This window comes from Bos indicus x Bos taurus, chromosome 28, assembly GCF_003369695.1.
Source record: "Bos indicus x Bos taurus breed Angus x Brahman F1 hybrid chromosome 28, Bos_hybrid_MaternalHap_v2.0, whole genome shotgun sequence".
In the NCBI taxonomy this organism is placed as follows: domain Eukaryota; kingdom Metazoa; phylum Chordata; class Mammalia; order Artiodactyla; family Bovidae; genus Bos; species Bos indicus x Bos taurus.
Window position 1 is genome coordinate 39,386,930 of NC_040103.1, and position 23,741 is coordinate 39,410,670.

The following is a 23,741-nucleotide window of genomic DNA, read 5'->3' on the forward strand; positions in this document are numbered from 1 at the left end:
TCAGTGGCTTTCTCACCGTCAGCTTACATAGTGAATGTTCCACAAAATATTCTTTCTTGAACTCTGTTGTTTCCTCTTCTACGTTTGTTTCTACCAGTGCATGGAGGTAAAAAGGAGATTTCTAAAATCTTAATTGATTACCATTCTAGCATTTGGTCTGGGGTGAGTTCAGGTTGAGCAGAATGTCTGCAGTTAATTGTATTACTCTTGCGTTTTCCTTTTCTTCTTTCTGACAGCATGATGGAAGTGGTTCATTGCATGATGTTCAACTCTCATTGCCATCTAGTCCAGAACCAGAAGATGGTGATCAAATATGCAAGGTATGATGACTAGGTAGTCATGCTGAATTAAAAAAAAATTATTACTAAAATTATAAAGCAATAATAAAACTTTTAATAATAAATATATTTAAACCTGCAACTTTGTTGTCTTGGGTTTTGGTCAGATTTGCTTTTCACTTTTACTAACTTTTTAAGTTAAATTGATATCCCTGTGGTACTTTAATTTGAGTTTGTTTTATCAGTTGGATAGTAATCTGTCCCAATATTAATATTGGTGCAGGATTCTTTTTTAAAAATTAATTAAATCTTTTTTTTTCAGAATTGTATGAATAACAATTTAAAATATGACTACCAATAAAAATTAAAACTGTTAATAGGTACTTCTCATATATATATGTGTGTGTGTGTATATATATAATCACAATATTGAAGAACTTTTAGGTGAAAATGACATTTTTTTATGTTGAAAGATATATAGAATGCAGATGCATTTTGTACTTGAAGGTATATTTTTTTATAGTTCTCATCTTTAGGTCTAGTTTTAGTTGAAGAAAGATTTTTTTTTTTTATCTTCCTGAATCACATATTTATTTCTTAAGGACATACAAGTATTCTTGTCTTTCCTAGTTCCAGGTAAAATTATTGTTTCCTTTCACATTCTGTTTTCAAAGTATTCTAGTCAGTGTGTTCTACTTGTCTGTAGTAACAGCCTCAAAATATTGGTGGCTTACAATAACAAAAGTTTATTTCTTTTTTTATTTGTTTTTAACAGAAGTTTATTTCTTACTTATTATTTCTCATTATGTTGCATTTTGGTTGTAGATTAGTGAGACTTCATGTTTTTTCTTCTTTCTGGGATTCTGGATGAAGGTCATGCTTTTTGTACCTGAGGGAACGTAGCATTGGCAGAATGCATTGGTTGAATGTAACATATGTTGCTTCCAAAACAGGTCAACTGACCAGTCTTGATATTAAGCGTCAGGGAAGCACAGTTTTCTCATAGGATATGGAGTGACTTTTGGGGAACAAATTTATGTATAAAACACAAAATAAAAAAAATATCAGATAATAGTCACATCTGGTTATCTGATATTGGCTTTTCAGCATGTTACCTACCTATTCTTTAATATAAATTTCTTCCCATCTCCATGTTTCCATCCTGTTGTGAGTATAATAATAGGTTTGCAGGAGGACATCTCTTTTTGAAAAACTTACTTACATACTCCCTTGAGAGCCATTGATTTAGATGATTTCTGGTTGTCTCTCAGTTGTTTTTCGTATGTTTTGTGATTGCTACTTTAAAAGTAAAAACTGACTTTTTTCTAAATTTTTTGTGAAACTTTTTTACGTATAAGTAAATTCTTTTTAAAGAAAAAAGTTAATTCCAACCTTTTTTGCAGAACTCGTGTCTTTGTTTTTTCCACCCTCCTCTAAAGTTTGTCCGTACATTTAGTGTTGTAGGATAGACACAGCGTGTGTCTCTCTCCTGTCCTCAGTGCCTTTCCTTTCAGGCAGATCGTCCCTAGCCTTTCTTCTTCTTTTTGAGGTCAGATGCAGTTTCTCACCGGGCTTCCCAGGTGGTGCCAATAGTCCAGAATCTGTCTTCCATTGTAGGAGATATGAGAGACGGGGGTTCAATCCCTGGATCATGAAGATCTCCTGTGAGTAGGAAATGGCAATCCATTACAATATTCTTGCTTGGAAAATTCCAGAGACAGAGTGAGCCTGGCTCCCGGGTCACAAATAGTCAGACACAACTGAGCATGCAAGCGTGCAATAGCTCATACTTACTCTTTCTAGTACGCTAGACAGTCCTTCACTTTCATCAGCAAATCCCCGAATCTGCTCATTGAGGATGGTTTTGCAGTTCAATTTCAAATGATACGAATGTTGTGACTTACACCATTACAACTTTAGGGCCTAAACTCTCCATTGGACCTGCCATGTCACCAGTCTCTCCTTTATCCCAGGACAGTTCCCTCTGCCATGTCCCTGATGAGCTGTTTCAGACATTGACCACTTGTCTCATCCCCTTTCTCAGCCACTCTTCTCAGCTGCTGCATTTGCCTTGTGTTCAAGGAAGATCTTCTTTGCCTTTCTGCCTCCCAACTTATCTGTGTCTGTCATTCTGATTTACTTTATTCCAGTTACAGGGAAAAGTGACCACTGTGCTGTGGAAGACTACCCTTTATTGTTCTCGACTCTATCTGCTGCTGCAGTTAAAGACCAAACTACGTCTGCCTCCTCTCTCATGTCTCATTAGTGTGCTTTCTTTACTTCCTCTTCATCCTCACTTTGTAAATTTCTGTCTTACCTATCCTAAATTCAGTAAATCAGATAAACCTTTCCTTGACTCTCTAGTTGTTCTGGAAACCTGGAAAAATACACATTTGGCATGGCCTTTGTCATAAAAGCTTTATCCCTTGGTTTTTGTGTCAGTTCTTTTGGAATTCCCTTACCCCTTAACATCCCCTCTCCTCCTCCACACCACCTGCCTGCTTGCTTTTCTTGGATTCTTTTCTTTTTTAGAATGTAGGTTTGTATCTTTAGTCCAGTGTTCATTGAACTTTCTACTCTCATGATTTCACATGTAACATGTTGTGTTGTTAGTCACTCAGTCGTGCCCAGTTCTTTGCAACCCCATGGACTGTAGCCTGCCAGGCTCCTCTGTCTATGGAATTTTCCAGGCAAGAATACTGCAGTGGGTAGCCATTCCCTTCTCCAGGGGATCTTCCCAACCCAGGGATTGAACCCAGGTCTTCATTGCAGGCAGAGTCTTTACCATCTGATCCACCAGGGAAGCCCCAACACGGGTTTCCCATTGTGAGTGGGACACATTGGAAATGTCCTGTGGACGAGATTACCAAGTATGAGAGAGAGTGATTTTTATATGTATCAATATAATCCTTGTCAATATATCCTCCAAACAGCTGTCCAAGCCATCTCCAATGTAGATCTATCTGTTACTCCCTGGCTGAAGCATGCTTGATGTTCAGGCCCTCTGTGATCTGTCCCTTGCCTAGATTACTAACTGCATTGCTCCCCACTGTGCACCACAGCCTTCGTGTGCAGCATTACTGCTTCAGTTCAGTTCAGTCGCTCAGTCGTGTCCGACTCTTTGCGACCCCATGAATTGCAGCACGCCAGGCTCCCTGTCCATCACTAACTCCCAGAGTTCACTCAAACTCAAGTCCATCGAGTCGGTGATACCATCCAACTGTCTCATCCTCTGTTGTCCCGTTTTCCTCCTGCCCCCAATCCCTCCCAGCATCAGAGTCTTTTCCAATGTTTCAGCTTTAGCATCATTCCTTCCAAAGAACACCCAGGGCGGATCTCCTTCAGAATGGACTGGTTGGATCTCCTTGCAGTCCAAGGGACTCTCAAGAGTCTTCTCCAACACCACAGTTCAAAAGCATCAATTCTCGGTGCTCAGTTTTCTTCACAGTCCAACTTTCACATCCGTACATGACCATTGGAAATACCATAGCCTTGACTAGATGGACCTTTGTTGGCAAAGTAATGTCTCTGCTTTTGAATATGCTATCCAGGTTGGTTATAACTTTCCTTCCAAGGAGTAAGCGTCTTTTAATTTCATGACTGCAGTCACCATCTGCAGTGATTTTGGAGCCCCCAAAAATAAAGTCTGACACTGTTTCCACTGTTTCCCCATCTATTTCCCATGAAGTGATGGGACCAGATGCCATGATCTTCATTTTTTGAATGTTGAGCTTTAAGCCAAGTTTTTCACTCTCCACTTTCACTTTCATCAAGAGGCTTTTTAGTTCCTCTTCACTTTGTGCCATAAGGGTGGTGTCATCTGCTTATCTGAGGTTATTGATATTTCTCTTGGCAATCTTGATTCCCGCTTGTGCTTCTTCCAGCCCAGCGTTTCTCATGATGTACTCTGCATATCAGATAAATAAGCAGGGTGACCATTACTGCTTATAATTCTCCAAATATGCTGTCCTTGTCCCCATCTCTGTATTGTCTTACGGAATCCCTAAACCTAAAGTCAAAAGTTTGCCACACTTTGTGTTGTTAGAACTTATCCTTTAAAACTCCATTGGGGTTAACCATTTCCTGATATGTTTTCCTTTTCCTGTCTTTATGTGTAAAATCCTTAGAGCAGTGCTTATCATATAAGTAATGCTATAAGCATGTTGGCTCTAAATGTTTTACCATACTCATATTTTGATTTCACTTTTGGGTTCATTTTCTCTAACATCAGCAGATCCTAGCAATGCCTGAATTGCTATATAGTATTGCTATACTGTATTCCGTCAAGTTGCTACATTGCATTTCAGTTGTCCTCTTATAAGGCAGTTCTGAGTTTGTGAACTTGAAGATCTTATGGGTTTTCTTGTACTTAGGATCATTTCTTTGGCATATGAGTTGCATAACTGAAACTGGAGTGCAAGTAATTTTTATGACTGTTGTATATACAGTCATATGTTTGTACAAAAAGATCAGTTTTTATGTCTGATAATGTACCATTTTTTCTGCAGTCTTATTAATCACATTGAGTACTTCTCCCACTAATTTAGCTCATGATTTGCAATCCATCTTTTTTTTGATCTTGATTTGTGATTTTTTTTAAGTCCCTGAAAGTCATTTTTTCATACATAATAGTTCTTCGCCATTGCTGTGTGAATAACAACTGCAAAATTAAAAAAAATATTTTCTTCTCTATTGTTTCTTTCCCATTTTGATGCTTATTTGATACATCAGAGCCTTCATAAAATTTTTGTTTTTGATCTCTTGTTAATGAGACTGAAATATCTTTTGTTCCCAACCTATCTGAAGAAGATGGTATACTTTGCTCATTACCAACACATTATATTTGCTTACTTATTATTCTCTCTGGAAAGATGTATCATTTATGTGTATATTCTACAGATGACCCTTGAACAAATTTTAAACTGCATAGGTCCACTTGGATTTTTTAAAAAATACTATACTACATCGATCTGCAGTTGGTTGAATACAAGGATGTGTACCTTTTGGTTTTGGAGGAACTGTGGATGTGGAGCACTGACCAAAAGTTATACCCAGATCTTTTTACTTGCATAGGGTGGGCACCCCTAACCCCTGTGTTGTTCAAGGGTTAACTTTAATTTCCCTTGGCAGCACTATTTCATCAGTATATATTTCTGGATAATTAAATAGCAGTAAACAAAATGATCTAAGTATAAGATAATGATACCTACATGTGACAATATAACCGAATTCCTGCTTACCTTGACAATAGGTTTGTGTTCAGTTCAGTTCAGTCGCTCAGTCGTGTCCGACTCTTTGTGACCCCATGAACCACGGCACGCCAGACCTCCCTGTCTATCACCAACTCCCGGAGTTCACCCAAACTCATGTCCATTGAGTCAGTGATGCCATCCAGCCATCTCATCCTCTGTCGTCCCCTTCTCCTCCTGACCTCAATCTTTCCCAACATCAGGGTCTTTTCAACTGAGTCAGCTCTTTGCATCAGGTGGCCAAAGTATTGGAGTTTTAGCTTCAACATCAGTCCTTCCAATGAACACCCAAGACTGATCTCTTTTAGGATGGACTGGTTGGATCTCCTTGTAGTCCAAGGGACTGTCAAGAGTCTTCTCCAACACCACAGTTCAAAAGCATCAATTCTTCAGTGCTCAGCTTTTTTTATAGTCCAACTCTCACATCCATACATGACTACTGGAAAAACCATGGCCTTGACTAGATGAGGTTTGTTAATACCTGTTAATACATTCAGGAATTTCTTTCTTTCTTTTTTTTTTTTTTAATTTTGGGAAAGGGATTGGCCTTAATAGAAATTTCTTATAAACTAAGTTGACAGGGTATTTATTTTTTGATTCAGGCAGTTCTCATGAAAGTAGCTCAAAGAAAAAGAATCTTCCTTGATACCTTTTCAGGCACATTTACCTTGCTACTGATTTCTGCACCAGTCATGAAAATGACTCTGTGCATTTAATGATGCAGTTTCCTCTACTTGTGGCCTTCGTTTCCTCTGACAAGCACTTAAATATTCCTTGAAATCTAGCTGAAGTTATTATTTTATGCTAATTTATTTTACTTATGTGGCTTAGTTCCTCATATCTCTGAAATGGGGATAATAGTATCTACCTCAGAGTTGCAGTCAGAATCAATTACTTAGATACCCCAAATTACTTAGCTCTTGGCGCCTGATTAGTACTCAGTGAATGTTAGCTGTTGCTGCTCTTATTGTTCATTGTTTATGTGTCAGACTCCATTAAACTATGAGTTCCTAGAAGACCAAACTGAGTTTTTTTTTTACTGGATAAATAGCTAGGATATTTAAGAAGAAACTTCATGTTAAATAAACAAACAGTTCATTGCTCAGTCTGCATCATTAATTTAATATTTTTCATTAGTGTTTTAAAATACAATTAAATACTTCACATTGAATTTTTTAAAATATTTCAGAATGAAGATTTACTAAATGAAATAAAACAACTTAAAGAGGAACTAAAGAAAAAAGATGAAAAAATCCAACTATTAGAACATCAGCTTGTAAGTATTATAGTGTGGTATGTAAAGTGAAGCCTTTTCAAACTGGGCAATATATATATGTTTTTTATAAAACTAGCCAGAATTGAAATTATACTTTATTTTTTGGCTTTTAAAATTGCGCTATTACATTGTTTTTAGGCTGTATGCACTCTATAAAAGTATGTGGTTTAACTTTCAGTCTAAATAATTTTTCAGAGTGAAAAACTCAATCCATTTTCAGTTGCGTCTGTTTTGGAGATTTGAAATACACCAACTTACCTTCATGTTACTGAGGAATGAAACTGGGTATTTAGTCTTAGAAATCTGAGTGGCTGTCTTGTTAGAAGAAGGTTATTCTAAAAAAATATTTCCCCATAGATGATGTTCCGTGATTTCTTAGAGCCATATGATTCTTTATAATTTTATAATTGTTACAATGTCAAATATTAGTTCCATATGAAAGCTGTATGTGCTATGTGTTGAATTTAATTAAATTTAGTTTGTAATAATAAAAGACCAGGATAACAAGAACGTAATGGCATAACAACCATAGTAGGCCAAAGCTTTCTTGGAAGTTAAAAACTTATATTGGCCAAGCAAAGTAATTCGGCAATGTGAAATAGTAATTTCACTCAGAATATAAAATATCAAACATACTGAGTTCTGAGCCACTGGGGTCAAATCAGAGATCCAGCTTATGAATAAATAGTAAGGATAGATGGATCAGATATTATGATTAAGGGTATCAGAGGATGTAATGAACCTGAAAAAAAAATAACCCAATAGTGCAAATTTAGGGCCTACCAAATATAAAATTAAGAAGGACAAGAGTTAGACTAGTTTTTGTATTTCAAAACTAAAGACAGAGAACAAGATGATGGAGGAGTAGGTGTATGTGGAGTACATCTCTCTCCATGGATACATCAGGAATACACATTCAGAAACAGAAGTGCATGCAGAACACCAGCTGAGAATGGACAGAAGTAGCTGACAAGAGGAAAAGAACATACAGAACCACACAAAACTTTGTAGGACAAAGGACTAGGGGAAAAAGCAGAAGCGTTAGGACTGGACCTGCCCTCGGCGGGTGGGGGAAGTGAAACAGAGACCTGATCCCCACATCGGGGCAATTGTCTGAGTCGGAGGAGAAACATGTAAGGCTGAGAGTGAAACAGCTGATCTGTGGCAGCCTAAATGGAATGAGAATCAGATAGTTCTTGCCAGAGCTGTACATACCTCAGACAGGGACTCAGGTTCCCTGGAAGGCACAGTGGCTGGGAGCTGGAGTTTAGGGATTGTGAAGCAATCCCAGGGCAAGGGCTGCTGTTGACTGCAGAGAGTTGAATTGAGGGGATGTGAGGGAGGAGATTGTGGTGGGAAATGCCTGTGGAGGAAATCCAGGCAGCCATGGAAGCAAGGTGATTCTGCTGAGTCACGCATAGGGGATGGAGCCATCACCATAGCCTCTCTCTCCCCACAAGCCAGCATTGGCAGCTGAACAGTAGAGAGACTGGCCCATCAAATGCCTGATGCACTGAACTACAGAGCAAGACCCCACCCAGGGTGCCCCTTGAAGTGCCTGATGTGCCGATCTACAAACTAGGACCCCAGCCAAGGGGACCCCTCTATGTCCCTGACCCATGGAACAACAGAGAATGACCTCAGGCAAGGGAGCCCTCGAAGTGCCTGAATAAGTGGAGCTATGGAGAAAGACTGCCCAAAGAGGCCTTCTGATTGCCAGCTACGAGAGGCTCGAAAAAAGACTCTGATAGCAGTTGAGGCAGTCTGTGTCCTTGTATGCTTGGTACCATCAGAGTCCCCACAAGCCAAGCAGCTGCGCCACCTTCATGCTCAACTGTCACTGGGGCAGAACTGCCACAGGAAAGAAAAGGCTTGCATTTATGCATGCAGGGTCGCTTTGCTAGTGTCCCGCTCTTTGCGACCCTGTAGACCGTGGCCTTCCAGGCTTCTTTCTCAGGGAGAGGGGTTCTCCAGGCAAGATTACTGGAGCGTATTGGCCAATACTGGTTGCCATACCCTTTTAGAGCACTCTATTTCCTGCTGCCCTAGCCACCAACTCCTCTGAATACCTGGTGCTGCCAGAACCTCTGCCACCCAAGCAGCTGGACCACTTCCACACCTGGCCCTCACAGGGGCAAACCCAAGTCCTCCAGGGCAGCCTCAGGAGCAAACCCCAGTGGACGACCCTTATCCAGAGGTGGAAATAAAACAATTGAAACCCAGGGGCAGTATGGCTAAGGAACAAGATCCAAAACCTTCCGACTAGCTGTACAAGCTGCAGAGTAAATCCACATGATCAACTGTGTCCATGGAATATATGAAAGGTCATTGAGAGCTCCCACGAAAGGAAACGCACTAGTTCTGATAGCTGTGGACATTGGAAGCAAGAATACATACGAGTAGGACCAGATTAGAATCTGAGCTGCCCCCACAGCAGGTCTAGAGATCAGCACAGTGTTGGAGGGCATCCTAGGGAGGTGAGGTGGACTGTGACTCCCAGCGAGGGAAAGGACTCTGACAGCAGTGGCTCAAGAAAAATGTTTATTTTTCTTATGTTTTGACTTGTCCTGTAGATTCTTTTGGATTGTTTTTCTTTTTTGTTCCTCTCTTTCCCTCTCCATTGTAGTTATTGATTTTATTGGCGCTATGAAATCCAATTAAGCTTTTGAGCTTTTTTTTTCCTCAGTCACTTTTTTATTATTGTTATAAACCTCTGCCTCTTTGTTGGTTGGGCTTTTGCAGTTCTGTGGTGGTTCCCCTCCCCCCCCCTTTTTTTTCTTTTTTTAATTTTAATTTTTTAAACCTATTATTTTTTTACATTTATTCCTTTGTTTACTTTTCCTACTGTTCTTTTCCCCTTGCAGTCAATCTTTAAAACATATATAAATCTTCATCTACCTCTATTTAACTTTGCGATCTATTCTTTCTTTCCTTTGCTCTCAACATATTTGTTAGTTTTATTTTCATTGCTTTATTCCCCACTTGGCACCTTGCTTTAGTTTTGTTTTCCAGTTTGTACTTTAGTTAGTTTGGTTCTTAACTGGTTAATATAATTTTTGATTTCCTTTGTTTGCCGGGTCAGTCTACTGTACTTTATTTTTGTTGGACTGTTCTGACTTTGCTCATGGGTTATATGTATATGTGTATATTCTATTATTTTAATTATTATTTGCCTGATTTTGTAACTGCCATTTGTCTGGGGTTCATCTTTGGTTTCTCGTTTTTGGATATTTGTTCTAATCTCACTTAATACCATAACAAACCACTTTGGAATCCTCATTCCTGACCAGAGATCAAGCCCTGAGCCTTTGGAGTGGGAGTACTGACTCCAAGACCCTAGACTACCAGAGAACTAACCCTAGGGAGTATCAAATAGTGAGAACTCACACAAAGGAAACCACTTGAATACAAGACCCAGCATCACCCAACCACCAGTAGCACCCTGTACAGGACTCCTCATCTAAACAACAAACAAAACAAAAATACAAACCCAATCACCAGCAGACAGGATTACCACCTCACTCAACCTTGCCCATCAGAGGAAAAGCAAACAAAAACTCAGCACAAATCTCACCGTATATGAAGCTTACAGAAACTACTGGACCAAACTTAGGAGGGCAGAAACCAAAAGGAAGAAAGAATTCAACCTTGAAGCCTCAGAAAAGGAGACTTCATACACAATAAGTTAAAAACAAAATAATGAAAAGGCATAGAAATCAATTAACAAATGAAGTAATAAACTAGAAACAGACGAGTCCAAATAAATGAAGAGGAAATAGGCAAACTACCTGGAAAAGAATTCAGAATAATGATAAAGATGATAAAAAACCTTGAAAATAAAATGGAGAAAATGCAAGAATCAATTAACAAAGACCTAGAAGAACTAAAGAATAAACATACAGAGACAACAACACAGTTACTGAAATTAAAAATACTCTAGAAGGAATCAACAGCAGAATATCTGAAGCAGAAGAACGACTCAGTGAGCTGGAAGATAAAATGGTGGAAATAACTTCTGAATAGCAAAATAAAGTAAAAAGAATGAAAAGAACTGAGGATAGTCTCAGAGACCTCTGGGACAGTATCAAATGCATCAACATTTGAATTATAGGGATCCCAGAAGAAGAGGAGGAAAAGAAAGGGTATGAGAAAATTTTTGAAGAGATTATAGTTGAAAATTTTCCCAACATGGAAAAGGAAATAGTCATTCAAGTCTAAGAGGTACAGAGTCCCACACAGGATAAACCGAAGGAGAAACACACCAAGACACATACTAGTCAAGCTGACAGGGATTAAACACAAAGAAAGAATATTAAAAGCAGCAAGGGTGCTCGCTTCGGCAGCACATATACTAAAATTGGAACGATACAGAGAAGATTAGCATGGCCCCTGCGCAAGGATGACACGCAAATTTGTGAAGCGTTCCATATTTTTTTTGGCAAAACTAATACAATTATGTAAAGTTTAAAAAAAAAAAAAAAAAGCAGCAAGGGAGAAGTAACAAGTAACATACCAGGGAAACCCCATATGCTTAACAGCTGATCTTTCAGCAGAAACTCTGCAGGTCAGAAGGGAATGGCAGGATATATTTAAAGTACTGAAAGGGAAAAATCTGCAGCAAAGATTACTGTACCTGGCAAGAATCTCATTCAGAATTGATGGAGAAATACAAAGCTTTTCAGACAGGCAAAAGTTAAGAGAATTCAGTACCACCAAACCAGCTTTACAACAAATATTAAAGGGATATATATAGTCAAGAAATACAAGAGAAGAAAAATGATCTCCAAAATCAACCCCAAATAATTAAGAAAATGGCAATAGGAACATATATATTGATAATTACTTTAAATGTAAATTGATTAAATACTCCAACCAAAAGACACAGACTGGCTGATTGGACACAAAAACAAGACCCAAATAAATGCTGTCTATAAGAAACTCACTTCAGACCTAAAGACATGTAATAGACTGAAAGTGAGAGGATGGAAAAATATATTCCATGCAAATGGGAAGCAAAAGAAAACGAGTAGGAATCCTCATATCAGATATGCTGCTGCTGCTGCTAAGTCGCTTTAGTCGTGTCCAACTCTGTGCGACCCCAGAGACGGCAGCCCACCAGGCTTCCCCGTCCCTGGGATTCTCTAGGCAAGAACACTGGAGTGGGTTGCCATTTCCTTCTCCAATGCGTGAAAGTGAAGTCACTCAGTTGTGTCCGACTCTTAGCAATCCCATGGACTGCAGCCCACCAGCCTCCTCCATCCATGGGATTTTCCAGGCAAGAGTACTGGAGTGGGGTGCCATTGCCATATCAGATATAATAGACCTTAAAATAAAGAGTATTACAAGAGATATGGAAGGACACTACATAATGATCATGGGACTAATCTTAAGAGGAAGATATAACAATTGTAATATCTGTGCATCCAACATAGGAGCACCTCCATACATAAGACAAATACTAACAGACATAAAAGGTGAAATTGATGATAACATAATAATAGTAGGAGACTTTAACACCCCAGTCACACAAATGGACAGATCATCAAAACAGAAAATTAATAAGGAAACAATGACACATTAGATGAGATGGATCTCATTGATATCTTCAGGACGTTCCATCCAAATGCAGAAGAATACACCTTCTTCTCAAGTGTACATGGAACATTTTCCATGGTAGACCACATCTTGGGTCACAAATCAAACCTCAGAAAATTTAAGAAGATTGAAATCGAATCAAGCATCTTCTCCGACAACAGCACTATGAGCCTAGATATCAATTACAAGAAAAAAACTGCAAGAAATGCAAAGACATGGAGATTAAACAACATGTTTCTAAATAACCAATAGGTTACTGAGGAAATCAAATGGGAAATGAAAAAATTTCTAGAAACAAATGCCAATGAAAACATGACAACTCAAAACCTATGGTATGCAAACAAAGCAGTTCTAAGAGGGAAGTTTATAGCAATACAGTCCTACCTCAAGAAACAAGAAAAACATCAAATAGACAATCTAACTTTACACCTAAAAAACTGGAAAAAGAAGAACAAAAAACCCACAAAATTAGTGGAAGGAAAGAAATCGTAAAGACCCGAGCAGAAATAAATGAAAAAGAAATGAAAGAAACAATAATAAAGATTAATAAAACTAAAAGGTGATTCTTTTAGAAGATAAACAGAATTGACAGGCCTTTAGCCAGACTCATCAAGAAAAAAAGAAAAATGCAACAAAATTAGAAACAAAAAAGGAGAGGTTATAACAGACAATGCAGAAATACAAAGGATTATGAGACTATTAACAACTATATGGCAATAAAATGGATAACCTGGAAGAAATGGACAGATTCTTAGAAAAGTTCAATGTTCCAAGACTGAACCAGGAAGAAATAGAAATTATGAACAACCCAATTACAAGCACTGAAATTGAAGCTGTGATAAAAAAAATCTTCCAGAAAACAAAAGCCCAGGACCAGATGGCTTCAAAGGAGAATTCTATCAAACATTTAGAGAAGAGCTAATGCCTGTCCTTCTAAAACTCTTTCAAAAAATTGCAAACTAATTCTACAAGGCCACCATCACCCTGATACCAAAACCAGACAAAGACAACACAAAAAAAGAAAACTACAGGCCAATATCACTGATGAAAGTGAAAGAAAGTGAAGTCGCTTGGTTGTGTCTGACTCTTTGTGACCCCATGGACTGTAGTCTACCACACTCCTCTATCCATGGGATTTTCCAGGCAGGGGTACTGGAGTTGGTTGCCATTTCCTTCTCCAGATCATCTTCCTGACCCAGGGATCAAACCCAGGTCTCCCACATTGTAGGCAGACGCTTTACCGTCTGAGCCACCAGGGAACTCATCACTGATGAACATAGATGCAAAAATCCTCAACAAAATTTTAGCAAACAGATTATAGCAACACATCAAAAAGCTCATACATCATGAATAAGTTGGGTTTATTCCAGGAATGCAATGATTCAATATATGCAAATCAATCAGTGCAATACACCATATTAACAAATTGAAAGATAAAACCATATGATAATCTCAGTAGATGCAGGAAAAGCCTTTGACAAAATTCAGCACCCATTTATGAATAAAACTCTTCAAAAAATGGGCATAGAAGGAACTTAATAAAGGCCACATATGATAAGCCTACAGCAAACATTATTCTCAATGATGAAAAACTGAAAGCATTCCCCCTAAGATCAGGAACAAGACAAGGGTGTCCACTTTAACTACTATTATTCAACATAATTCTGGAGGTCCTACCTACAGCAACCAGAGAAGAAAAAGAAAGGAATCCGGATCGGAAAAGAAGTAAAGCTCTCACTGTTTGCAGATAATGTGATACTGTATATAGAAAACCCTAAAGATAGTATCAGAAAATTACTGGCACTAATCACTGAATTTAGCAGAGTTGCAGGATACAAAATCAGTACACAGAAATCACTTGCATGTCTATATACTAACAATGAAAAATCAAAAATAGAAATTAAGAAATCAATCTCATTCACCATTGCAACAAAAAGAATTAAATATCTGGGAATAAACTTACCTAAGGAGACAAAGGAACTGTACACAGAAAATTATAAGACACTAATGAAAGAAATGAAAGACAACATAAACAGATGGAGGGATATTCCATGTTCCTGGGTAGGAAGAATCAATATTGTGAAAATGACTATACTACCAAATGCAGTCTACAGATTCAGTGCGATCTCTATCAAATCACTAGTGGTATTTTTCACAGAACTACAACAAAAAATTTCATACTTCATATGGAAATTCAAAAGACCCTGAATAGCCAAAGGACTCAGGGTCTGAGTCCTTAGCTGGAGGACTCACCCTTCCTGACTTCAGATTATACTACAAAGCTACAGTCATCAAGACAGTATGGTACTGGCACAAAAACAGAAATATAGACCAATGGAACAAGATGGAAAGCCCAGAAATAAACCCATGCACCTATGGGTATGTTATTTTTGACAAAGTAGGCAAGAATATACAATGGGGCAAAGACAGCCTCTTTAATAAATGGTGCTGGGAAAACTGGACAGCTACATGTAAAAGCATGAAATTAGAACACTTCCTAACACTATACACAAAGATAAATTCAAAATGGATTAAAAACCTAAATGTAAAACCAGAAACTATAAAACTCTTAGAGGAAAGTATAGGCACAACACTAATGACATAAATCAAAGCAAGATCCTCTATGACCCACCTCCTAGAGTAATGGAAATAAAAACAAAAGTAAACAAGTGGGACCTGATTAAACTTAAAAGCTTTTGCACAGCAAAGGAAACTATAAGCAAGGTGAAAGGACAACCCTCTGAATGGGAGAAAATAATAGCAAATGAGACAACTGACAAAGGATTTATTTCCAAAATGTACAAGCAGCTCACACAACTCAATACCAGAAAAACAAACAACCGAATCAAAAAGTGGGAAAAAGACCTAAACAGACATTTCTCCAAAGAAGACATACAGATGGCTAACAAACACTTGAAAAGATGCTCAACACCACTCATTATTAGAGAATTGCAAATCAAAACTACAATGAGGTATTACTTCACAGCAGTCAGAATGGCCATCATCAAAAAATCTAGAAACAGTAAATGCTGGAGAGGGTGTGGAGAAAAGGAAATGCTCTTGTACTCTTGGTGGAAATGTAAATCGATACAGCCACTTTGGAAGACCATATGGAGATTCCTTAAAAAAGTAGGAATAAAACCACCATATGACCAAGCAATCTAACTCCTAGGCATATACTCTGAGGAAATCAAAATTGAAAAAGGCACATGTATTCCATTGCTCGTTGCAGCACTATCTACAATAGCTAGAACATGGAAGCAACCTAGATGTCCATCGACAGATGAATGGATAAAGAAGTGGTGGTACATATACACAATGGAATATTACTCAGCCATAAAAAGGAATGCACTTGAGTCAGCTTTGATGAGGTGGATGAAGCTAGAACCTATTATACAGAGTGAAGTGAGTCAGAAAGAAAGATATAAATATCATATTCTAATGCATATATACAGAATCTAGAAAAATGGTACTGAAGAATTTATTCACAGGTCAGCAGTGGAGAAACAAACATAGGGAATAGATATGGACATGGGGAGAGGGGAGGAGGGGGTGAGATGTATGGAAGAGTAACATGGAAACTTAAATTACTGTATGTAAAATAAGATAGCCAATAGGAATTTGCTGTATGGCTGTATGGCTCAGGAAACTCAAAGGGGTGCTCTGTATCAGTATCAATCTAGAGGGGTGAGATGTGGCGGGAGATGGGAGGAAGGTTCAAAAGGGAGGGGGTATATGTATACCTATGGCTGATTTATGGTGAGGTTTGACAGAAAACAACAAAATTCTGCAAAGCAATTATCCTTCAATTAAAAACAACTAAAGACAAACCCAACCAATGTAGCCAATTTTCAGGGAAAAGAAAAGGTAGCTTTAGGAAATTAAGCATCACATTTTACAGAAATGTATTATAGAGCACAAAAATTGTATCTAGTGACTTTAGAAAAAAAGATTATGACCCTCATATTCTGTAGCTAAACACATTTTTATTTATATACAAAGGTACATTCTCTGACCTTTAATGTATTGAAAAATATGCTATACATTTATCTTTGTAAAATTATTTAATGATGCATCCCAAATACTTGAGAGAGAAATCTTAAAATAACTCAGGAATAAGGAAGTAAAGATTAAAATGAATGAATGGTGAAATGGAAACCCATCTTTAGAGAGACTCGATGGGATAATCTTCCCAACTACTAACGGAAGAAAACTTGAGGCTCATTAATCATATGTCATTGTATATCATTTGAATGTTAAATTTGTTTAATTTATAGATTAAAACATTTTTGAAATAATTATTTTTAACTAAAAATTTAAATTTCTATTTTTGTAAATATTTAGATAAAATAGGTTTCAGGAAAGAGATAAAGGGTATACTGAAGAAGTACTGAATTATTTATCTACAAATAAGTGTCTAAAATTATTCTTATTATATACTTAGATAAAATGTTTGTGGACTGCTCTAAGGTAACTATTCGTAGGTTAGAATAATGTATCTTGCAAAAGATAAAAGAGGACATAGAGAAATACCAAGGATATCTAAAAATAGCAAAACTAAGGTGACAGAAATTCAACCGAATGTAATAAATATTAATATAATAAAAATGGAGATGGCATTATCTCATGTAGAGAGCTTTGTTGAGGATTTAAAGCAAAATCCATTCATTTCTTCACATAAAGGAAATTTAGGTAAAGTAAAATGGCATAGTAATACTGAATATAAAAGGTTGGGAGTTTCAATATTAAAATTAAAAAAATAAATCTAAGACTGAAATAATTATAAAAAAGTCACTTTATATTGATACATGATTAATAATGAAAGATAACAGCTTTTTATGCTGAGAAGTTTTAATTATTTTAACTTCAGTATGCCCTTTAAAAAAATACTTTTCTCATTTATAGTATTACCTTTAACCAGTTAACAGTAATTTTTAAATATTTTCTAACATTCAGTCCATATTCTGATTTCTCTAGTTCTGAAAATATCTCGTATGTTTATACATTGCATCAAGTTATATCCCTTAAGTCTCTTTTACTTTAGAATTTTTTTTTTTTTTCATTGTACTCCCTTATTAAAGAGACTGGGTCAGTTATCCTGAAGAATATCTCACCTTACAAATAAAATTTAGAAAAGTTTTAGAAATATCTAAGAGAATCCTAAAGAAAGAAAAACACAAGCAAAAACATTACTCTTTATTCACATATTAATAAATATGTGAAATTCTCTGTATTTGATATATTAAATTTAGACATTATTTATTTCAAAAGAGCCCATCACCTATCTTTAGTTATGGTCTAGAAAGTCTCTTGTTCAAATCAAGAATTTCAAAGGATATAAACTATTGAAAGCAGAGATATGCAATTGCATTTTTCAGATTACCAAAATTAAAATTTCCCTTTTTATAGTCTTTTTCTTTCTTTATATCCCTTAATTAGTTTTCTTAAAAACAGCAAAATGTCATCAGAGGAGCCATGGAATAGGAATTAGAGATGTTTCGTTGGCGTATTAATTAGCTGAATGACATTGGGAGTTTCTATCACTCTAGTGCTTTCTTTATCAAAAATGTGGAGGTTTTTCTAGGTGATTTCAAAGTCCTTTTTCATTTTTAGCTTGCTATACTTTTTATTTTTTTTTCAGAAATAGACACTCAGCTCTAACCTCTGTTTATATGTAAACTTAAAAAAATACATTGACAATATAATGTGTTAAATTCTTATTTTGTGAGAAATATGCAGATATAAAATCAGATTGCAGTGCTTCAAAAATTAGGCCAAAAAGTATAGAAGCTTGACTATTTAAACCTTATTCCAAATGCTTAGAATGTCTGTATACTTTCACCTCAGTATACTGTAGTTAAATAATAATTAATTTAGATATATTTGTTCTTTGAGTCCTCAGAATAATCCTATGAAAGTACTGGTGTAGAATTTTCTTTGTGGAGACATAGAAGGTGGAATTCAGCTTAAGTAGGCTAGCTGTGTAATTGAGTATTTGAGAACCCATGACCAGACTGAAGCTGCATAGACCTAGGTTCAAATCCTGGCTCTGAAACTTAGTAGCCATACTCTCTTAGGGAAGTTACTTAATTTTTTTAACCTCTTCTGTGTGTGGGGATAGTGAAATAATACCGACCCGTGACAGTATAGTGTTGTATTATAAATTAAATGAACTATGTATGTAAAGTCCTTAATGCTATAATTGGCCCATGGGTACATGATAAATAATAACTCTTATTTGATAATTTGCTCCAAATCACCATCTAGTGAATCAGTGCCTGTTTAGTGATGTTTTAAGTTTTAAGTAAAAGTCTGACTAAAGTGACTTGAAAATAAGAATGTTTATAAACTTAAATAACAAGAAAGTGTATCGGCCCATCTGTTTTCATGGTTTCCTGATTGGTCATATGGGTAATGGTAAAGTTCTCGCTGGCTTTTCTGAAGTCCTCTTGGACTCTTGCCTGTCCTTCCATGGTCACAAGATGTTTGCGGTGACTCTGTGTCACATACTCATGCTGTGGCCCCCAAATAGGAAAAGCACCTGTTTTTCTTTAGCATATCCATTTTTAAAATTAAGAACACTTTCTTAGAAAGAACCCAGAAGGGCCTCATGTTTTATTGGCTAGATTTAGGTTCTTTGTCCCTTAAGCATTGAGGAGTAGAATTAATCGCATTGGTTCAGACTAATCAAAGCCTATCGAGTCAAGAGAGGATACATACTTCCTGAAATATGGGACCACACAGAAGGTGAACATCTGAAAGAATCTGTCAGCAGTAAAGAACGCAGATGGAGAGGGAATGATATGAGTAGCTGTTGTCTGTCTATTGAAATGTCCCTAAAAGCTACATTTTTCGAATTATAGAAAATTCACATACTTGCCAGTTATTGTCCTACATATGTTAGTTAGCACATAGGCTGCAGAAAGGAAATTGTTTCTGGAATTGCAGTAGTCAAGATAAAATAAGTAATGTGCTTGCATTAAGATAAATGTTTTATCTTTTTTCTGCTTTCATACCTCCCATATATGTTAAAAGTTAAGTCCTACTGAATTCCAAGAGATCTAAGTTGACCTGCTTATATATTGAATTTCATTTCAATGACTGTCCCATGTTTTGGAATGGAAAATACGTACATACTACAAAGAAAAGGAAACATGTCTGTATTACAGAGGTTTTTGTTTTGACTAGATTTTGATTGTGGAAATTGTAATGATTTGATTGCAATTAAGAAAAAATTTGAATATTGGTAAATATTTTAAAAGTAGAAACATCATTTTAGCTTGATGAAATAATCAAGAATTTGTTATAGAGGTTTTCCTATAAAAAAGTATATTTACCTCCAGTGAGGTTGTTTGATAAATAATACAGCTGTATTGCAGCTTCACACTGAGGAGAAATTCTCATTATCAGTCTTTTCATTTTTTAAAAAAGTTTGATGTTTATTTGAGAGACCATAGTTTACACAATGGGCATGTTACTTTGTGTTGTGTAAATGACTGAATGAATATGTTCTGAGTGAAGTTAGGAGAAGAGAATTTATTTACGAACTGAGATGGTCAGATGGATTTTGTTAAAGGACAGAAGTCCTTTAAAATACTCCAGTCCAATAAAGTTAACACATCTTTAAAGATCCTTTTAAATGCATTGCAGGAGTGAAGAAACAACTTTTCTGGAGGACCTGTAGTATTTAATATCTGAGTCCCATCAAAAATGAGTTTAAGAGACTGGGTACAGTGATTGTAGTACCATTTTAGGGAAATATTTAGTTTTGCAGTTATATTCTTTATATGCTTATATATTGCTGTATATATTCTATATCTGTATACATGTATATTTATATACATAAAACCATAGGTAGTGTGTTTCATGGTATGAGATTGCCAAGGGTAGTTTTGACTATTTAAAATTTTGCCTTGGTGGGTGAACCTAAAACCTAGTCTGTGGATAAGATGGGAGACTACTGAGTAGATTTTCATGTTTTTCTTTTATTTTAACCTCCTAAAGTGAAGTCGATCAGTCGTGTCCAACTCTTTGTGACCCCGTGGACTGTAGCCCGCCAGACTCCTCTGTCCATGGGATTCTCCAGGCAAGAATACTGGAGTGGGTTGCCATTTCCTTCTCCTGGGGATCTTTCCAACCTAGGGATTGAACCTGGGTCTCCTGCATTGCAGGCAGATGCTTTATCCTCTGAGCCACCAGGGAAGCCCCATTTTAACCTCCTAAGAGAGACCCTAATTGCTTTGTTTGTATGTATAAGTGTATATGTAAAATTACACTAACATATACAAAATTTTAATGTAAAAATTTGTGTTTTTGTTTAGGCAACTCGGTGTAACTGCCATCAAAAATCTAAAGAGGAAAAATGTACATATGCTGATAAATATACCCAAACACCCTGGAGAAGAATTCCTGTAAGTAACACATGCTCTTCTCCTCTTTTGCTGTCATTTTCTATTTTGATGTTTTGGTCTACTGTTTTTACTCTAATAATTTTGCATCTGCCATGACTGTCAAAATTTTTTTTTAAGGTAAGTGGATTTTTCTTGTCTCCCAGTTGTTTCTGTGCTTTCTAAAGTTTCTATTCTGTGTCTTATATGAATGAATGTGCTTTAATAGCTTTTCCATTCTGCATACTGTAGGTCATTTTATTTGAGTGTCTAGTCTCCCACTCATTGCATGTATTTATGAGAGTGGTGTTTCCCCATGCCTACAAGAAAAAGAAGTCCAAAATACAGTCTTCTTCAATGGCATATGACTCTGAAAATATATTATGTAGCATATTCTTTTTATTTGTTGAGATTTTTCAAATATATTCTCTTATTACGATTACCCAAATGTTGAGGCTGTTAGGAAGCATAAATGCATTAAGATACAGACAGTAGAGGTTATGTTTTAGGCATAGAGTAAGGAATAGTTTCTTCTAAATGGTAGAAAATAATCATGCATTCTGTCCTTCTTCATTGTTTTTCAAAGATATTACATTTAAAAACATATTATGTGCTAAAATATACTTTCTGAAGTCAGTTCAGGATATGCCTGAACCAGAGAGCTGTCATGGCTATCAGTCATTGTTATCCTATGGTATGGTGCCAACTAATAAATACTTCCTGGTAAGAGAATGCCTGATAAGCCAGCCTTGACCCTGCTTTTGCCTTATTTTGATCTGTGGAACCCTAGTAACACAAATGAACAGGGAATTATAATGGTTAATTAATCAACAGTCTGATTTTTTTAAGCTTAGTTATAGGCCTTTAAAGTTTATAAAATACTTACTTCTTTTCATTTAATAAGTAGTTATTTTTTGTGTGCTCTATATAAAGTATGATGCTAATAATCCTATCTCAGTTATTCGCCTCTTGAAGTGTGGAATTGGGGAAGAAGACACACAGACAAAGAAAGATTCTTCCATCTTCCATTCTTCCATTAAAGTGCTTATTAAAGGAATTGGCAAGGTGATACAATTAAAGTGTAGGAAGTGCTGTAAGGTTCAAAGAATTGGGAAAGTCTAGATAAAAGAATCGAACTTAGTGAAAAGAGTAAATGTGGTGGTTGAACCATAGAAAGCACAAGATCAGTAGATAGAGATGAGTTCTAGAATTGAGAATGAGAGGCTCTTCTACATTAGCACCCTTCCATAGAATTTCCTTGCTGTCTAATGCAGTTGCCACTAGCTGAATGTGACTGTTGAATACTTGAAAATGTGGCCAGTGTGATGCAGAAGAGAATTTTAAGAACTATTTAGTTGTAATTAATTTAAATATAAATAGCCACAAATGGCTAGTAGATATTGGACAGAACATCTCTAGAGTTAATGATGAAGTAGACGTAGATGTATATGGGAAAACTGTGCTGTGCATCGTTGCTCAGTTGTGTCCGACTCGTTGTGACACCATGGACTTCAGCCTTCTAGGCTCCTCTGTCCGTGGGGATTCTCCAGGCAAGAATACTGGAGTGGGTTGCCTGGAGCAATAAGTAACAGGGAAGTCAGTGAAGGCAATTTTTGTAAGAAATGGAAGACAGTTAAAAAAAAGGGAGTTCATATTTAGGTAGTGGGAAAAAAGAGAGAAAGAGGTAAGAATGAGTTGTAGGAGAAGATGGTACCTTCAGAAGAGTGGATAAGTCAGTTTCCGACCAAATGTTCTCATCTGAGGGATGGAATACTCAGATAAAATGGTGAAATGGATAATGTGGCGAGACCTAATCATTCACACAAAACACTTGGAAGACGAGGAATATGCAGGAAAGTGGTGATTATGTGAGAAAGAAGGATTCACTTTAGACATAAAAACTTAATGAAACTTACTTTTAAATATTACTATCCATGTGTGAGCATGTTCTTAGATAGCATTTATAAGGACATTTCTTGGACTGGATTGTAAGTTTTTAATGTATTTCAGTGTCACTGTTTAAATGCTGCTCTGTTTGTTATGACTGCACTGGGCCTTTGTTGCTGCAAGCAAGCTTTCTTTAGTTGTGAGTGAGTGAGGGCTACTCTCTAGTCACAGTATGTAGCCTTCTCACTGTCACAGCTTCTCTTGTTGCGGAACATGGGTTCTGGAGCCTGGGCTCGGCAGCTGTGGCCCGTGGGCTTAGTTGCCCTGAGGCATGTGAAATCTTCCCACACTAGGGATTGAACCCATGTCACCTGCGTCGGCAGGCAGATAACACTGGACCAACAGGGAAGTCCTACAGTATCATTTTAAAAGCATGTAGCAGCAGTATTTGAAGATTCTAAGTTAGTTTGCACATTAAGTAAATTCTAAATTTTCATGATACATACTTTTATAAAGTATTTGTTCAAACATCTTAACTATAGAAGCCACAATACCAGAATACATTTCTAGACTCACACATCAGAACTTAATATTTTGCCCTTTAATCTCAAAGAAGGGATTACAAGATGGACCCAAAGGATTCATATAATGACCCAATCTGGATTACCCTGAAAATTGAGTGTAGTGTTTTATCAGTATCAGTGGTAAAGGTACCTATCAGTTGAAACTTAGATCATGCACAGTTTGACCTGATACTAGTTTTCTCTCATATTTAAAAAATTCTTACTAAAAAAAAAAGCTAGGCTTAAACAGTATGTGAACCAAGAACTTACAGATGTACAAGCTGGATTTAGAAAAGGCAGAGGAATCAGAGATCAAATTGCCAAAATCCGTTGGGTCATAGAAAAAGCAAGAAAATTACAGAAAGATAGCTACCGCTTCGTTGATTACGCTCATGCCTTTGACTGTGTGGATCACAACAAACCGTGGAAAATTCTTCATGACATGGGAATACTGGATCACCTTACCTGCCTCCTAAGAAATCTGTATGCAGGTCAAGAATCAATAG

The 23,741-nt window shown here is 36.7% G+C and overlaps 1 protein-coding gene and 1 non-coding gene across 10 annotated transcripts in view; both read left to right on the plus strand.

Moving 5' to 3' along the window:
• Positions 1–23,741, plus strand: part of CCSER2 (coiled-coil serine rich protein 2) — a 158,663-nt gene that overhangs the window by 104,294 nt on the left and 30,628 nt on the right. For 8 of the 9 annotated variants that reach the window (XR_003509222.1, XR_003509221.1, XM_027530821.1 and 5 more), the window contains 3 exons: positions 237–320; positions 6,717–6,803; positions 20,720–20,809. Coding sequence is in view for 7 of the 9 variants with exons in the window: in XM_027530821.1 (XP_027386622.1) it covers positions 237–320; positions 6,717–6,803; positions 20,720–20,809 (261 nt within the window). In the remaining 2 variants the exon portion in view is untranslated. Of the gene's footprint in view, positions 1–236; positions 321–6,716; positions 6,804–20,719; positions 20,810–23,741 lie in introns of those variants that run through there. The other variant, XM_027530819.1, reaches the window with a different exon arrangement.
• On the plus strand, positions 11,131–11,237 carry LOC113885624. Its single transcript, XR_003509276.1, has one exon. It is a non-coding gene; the product is annotated as a U6 spliceosomal RNA (small nuclear RNA).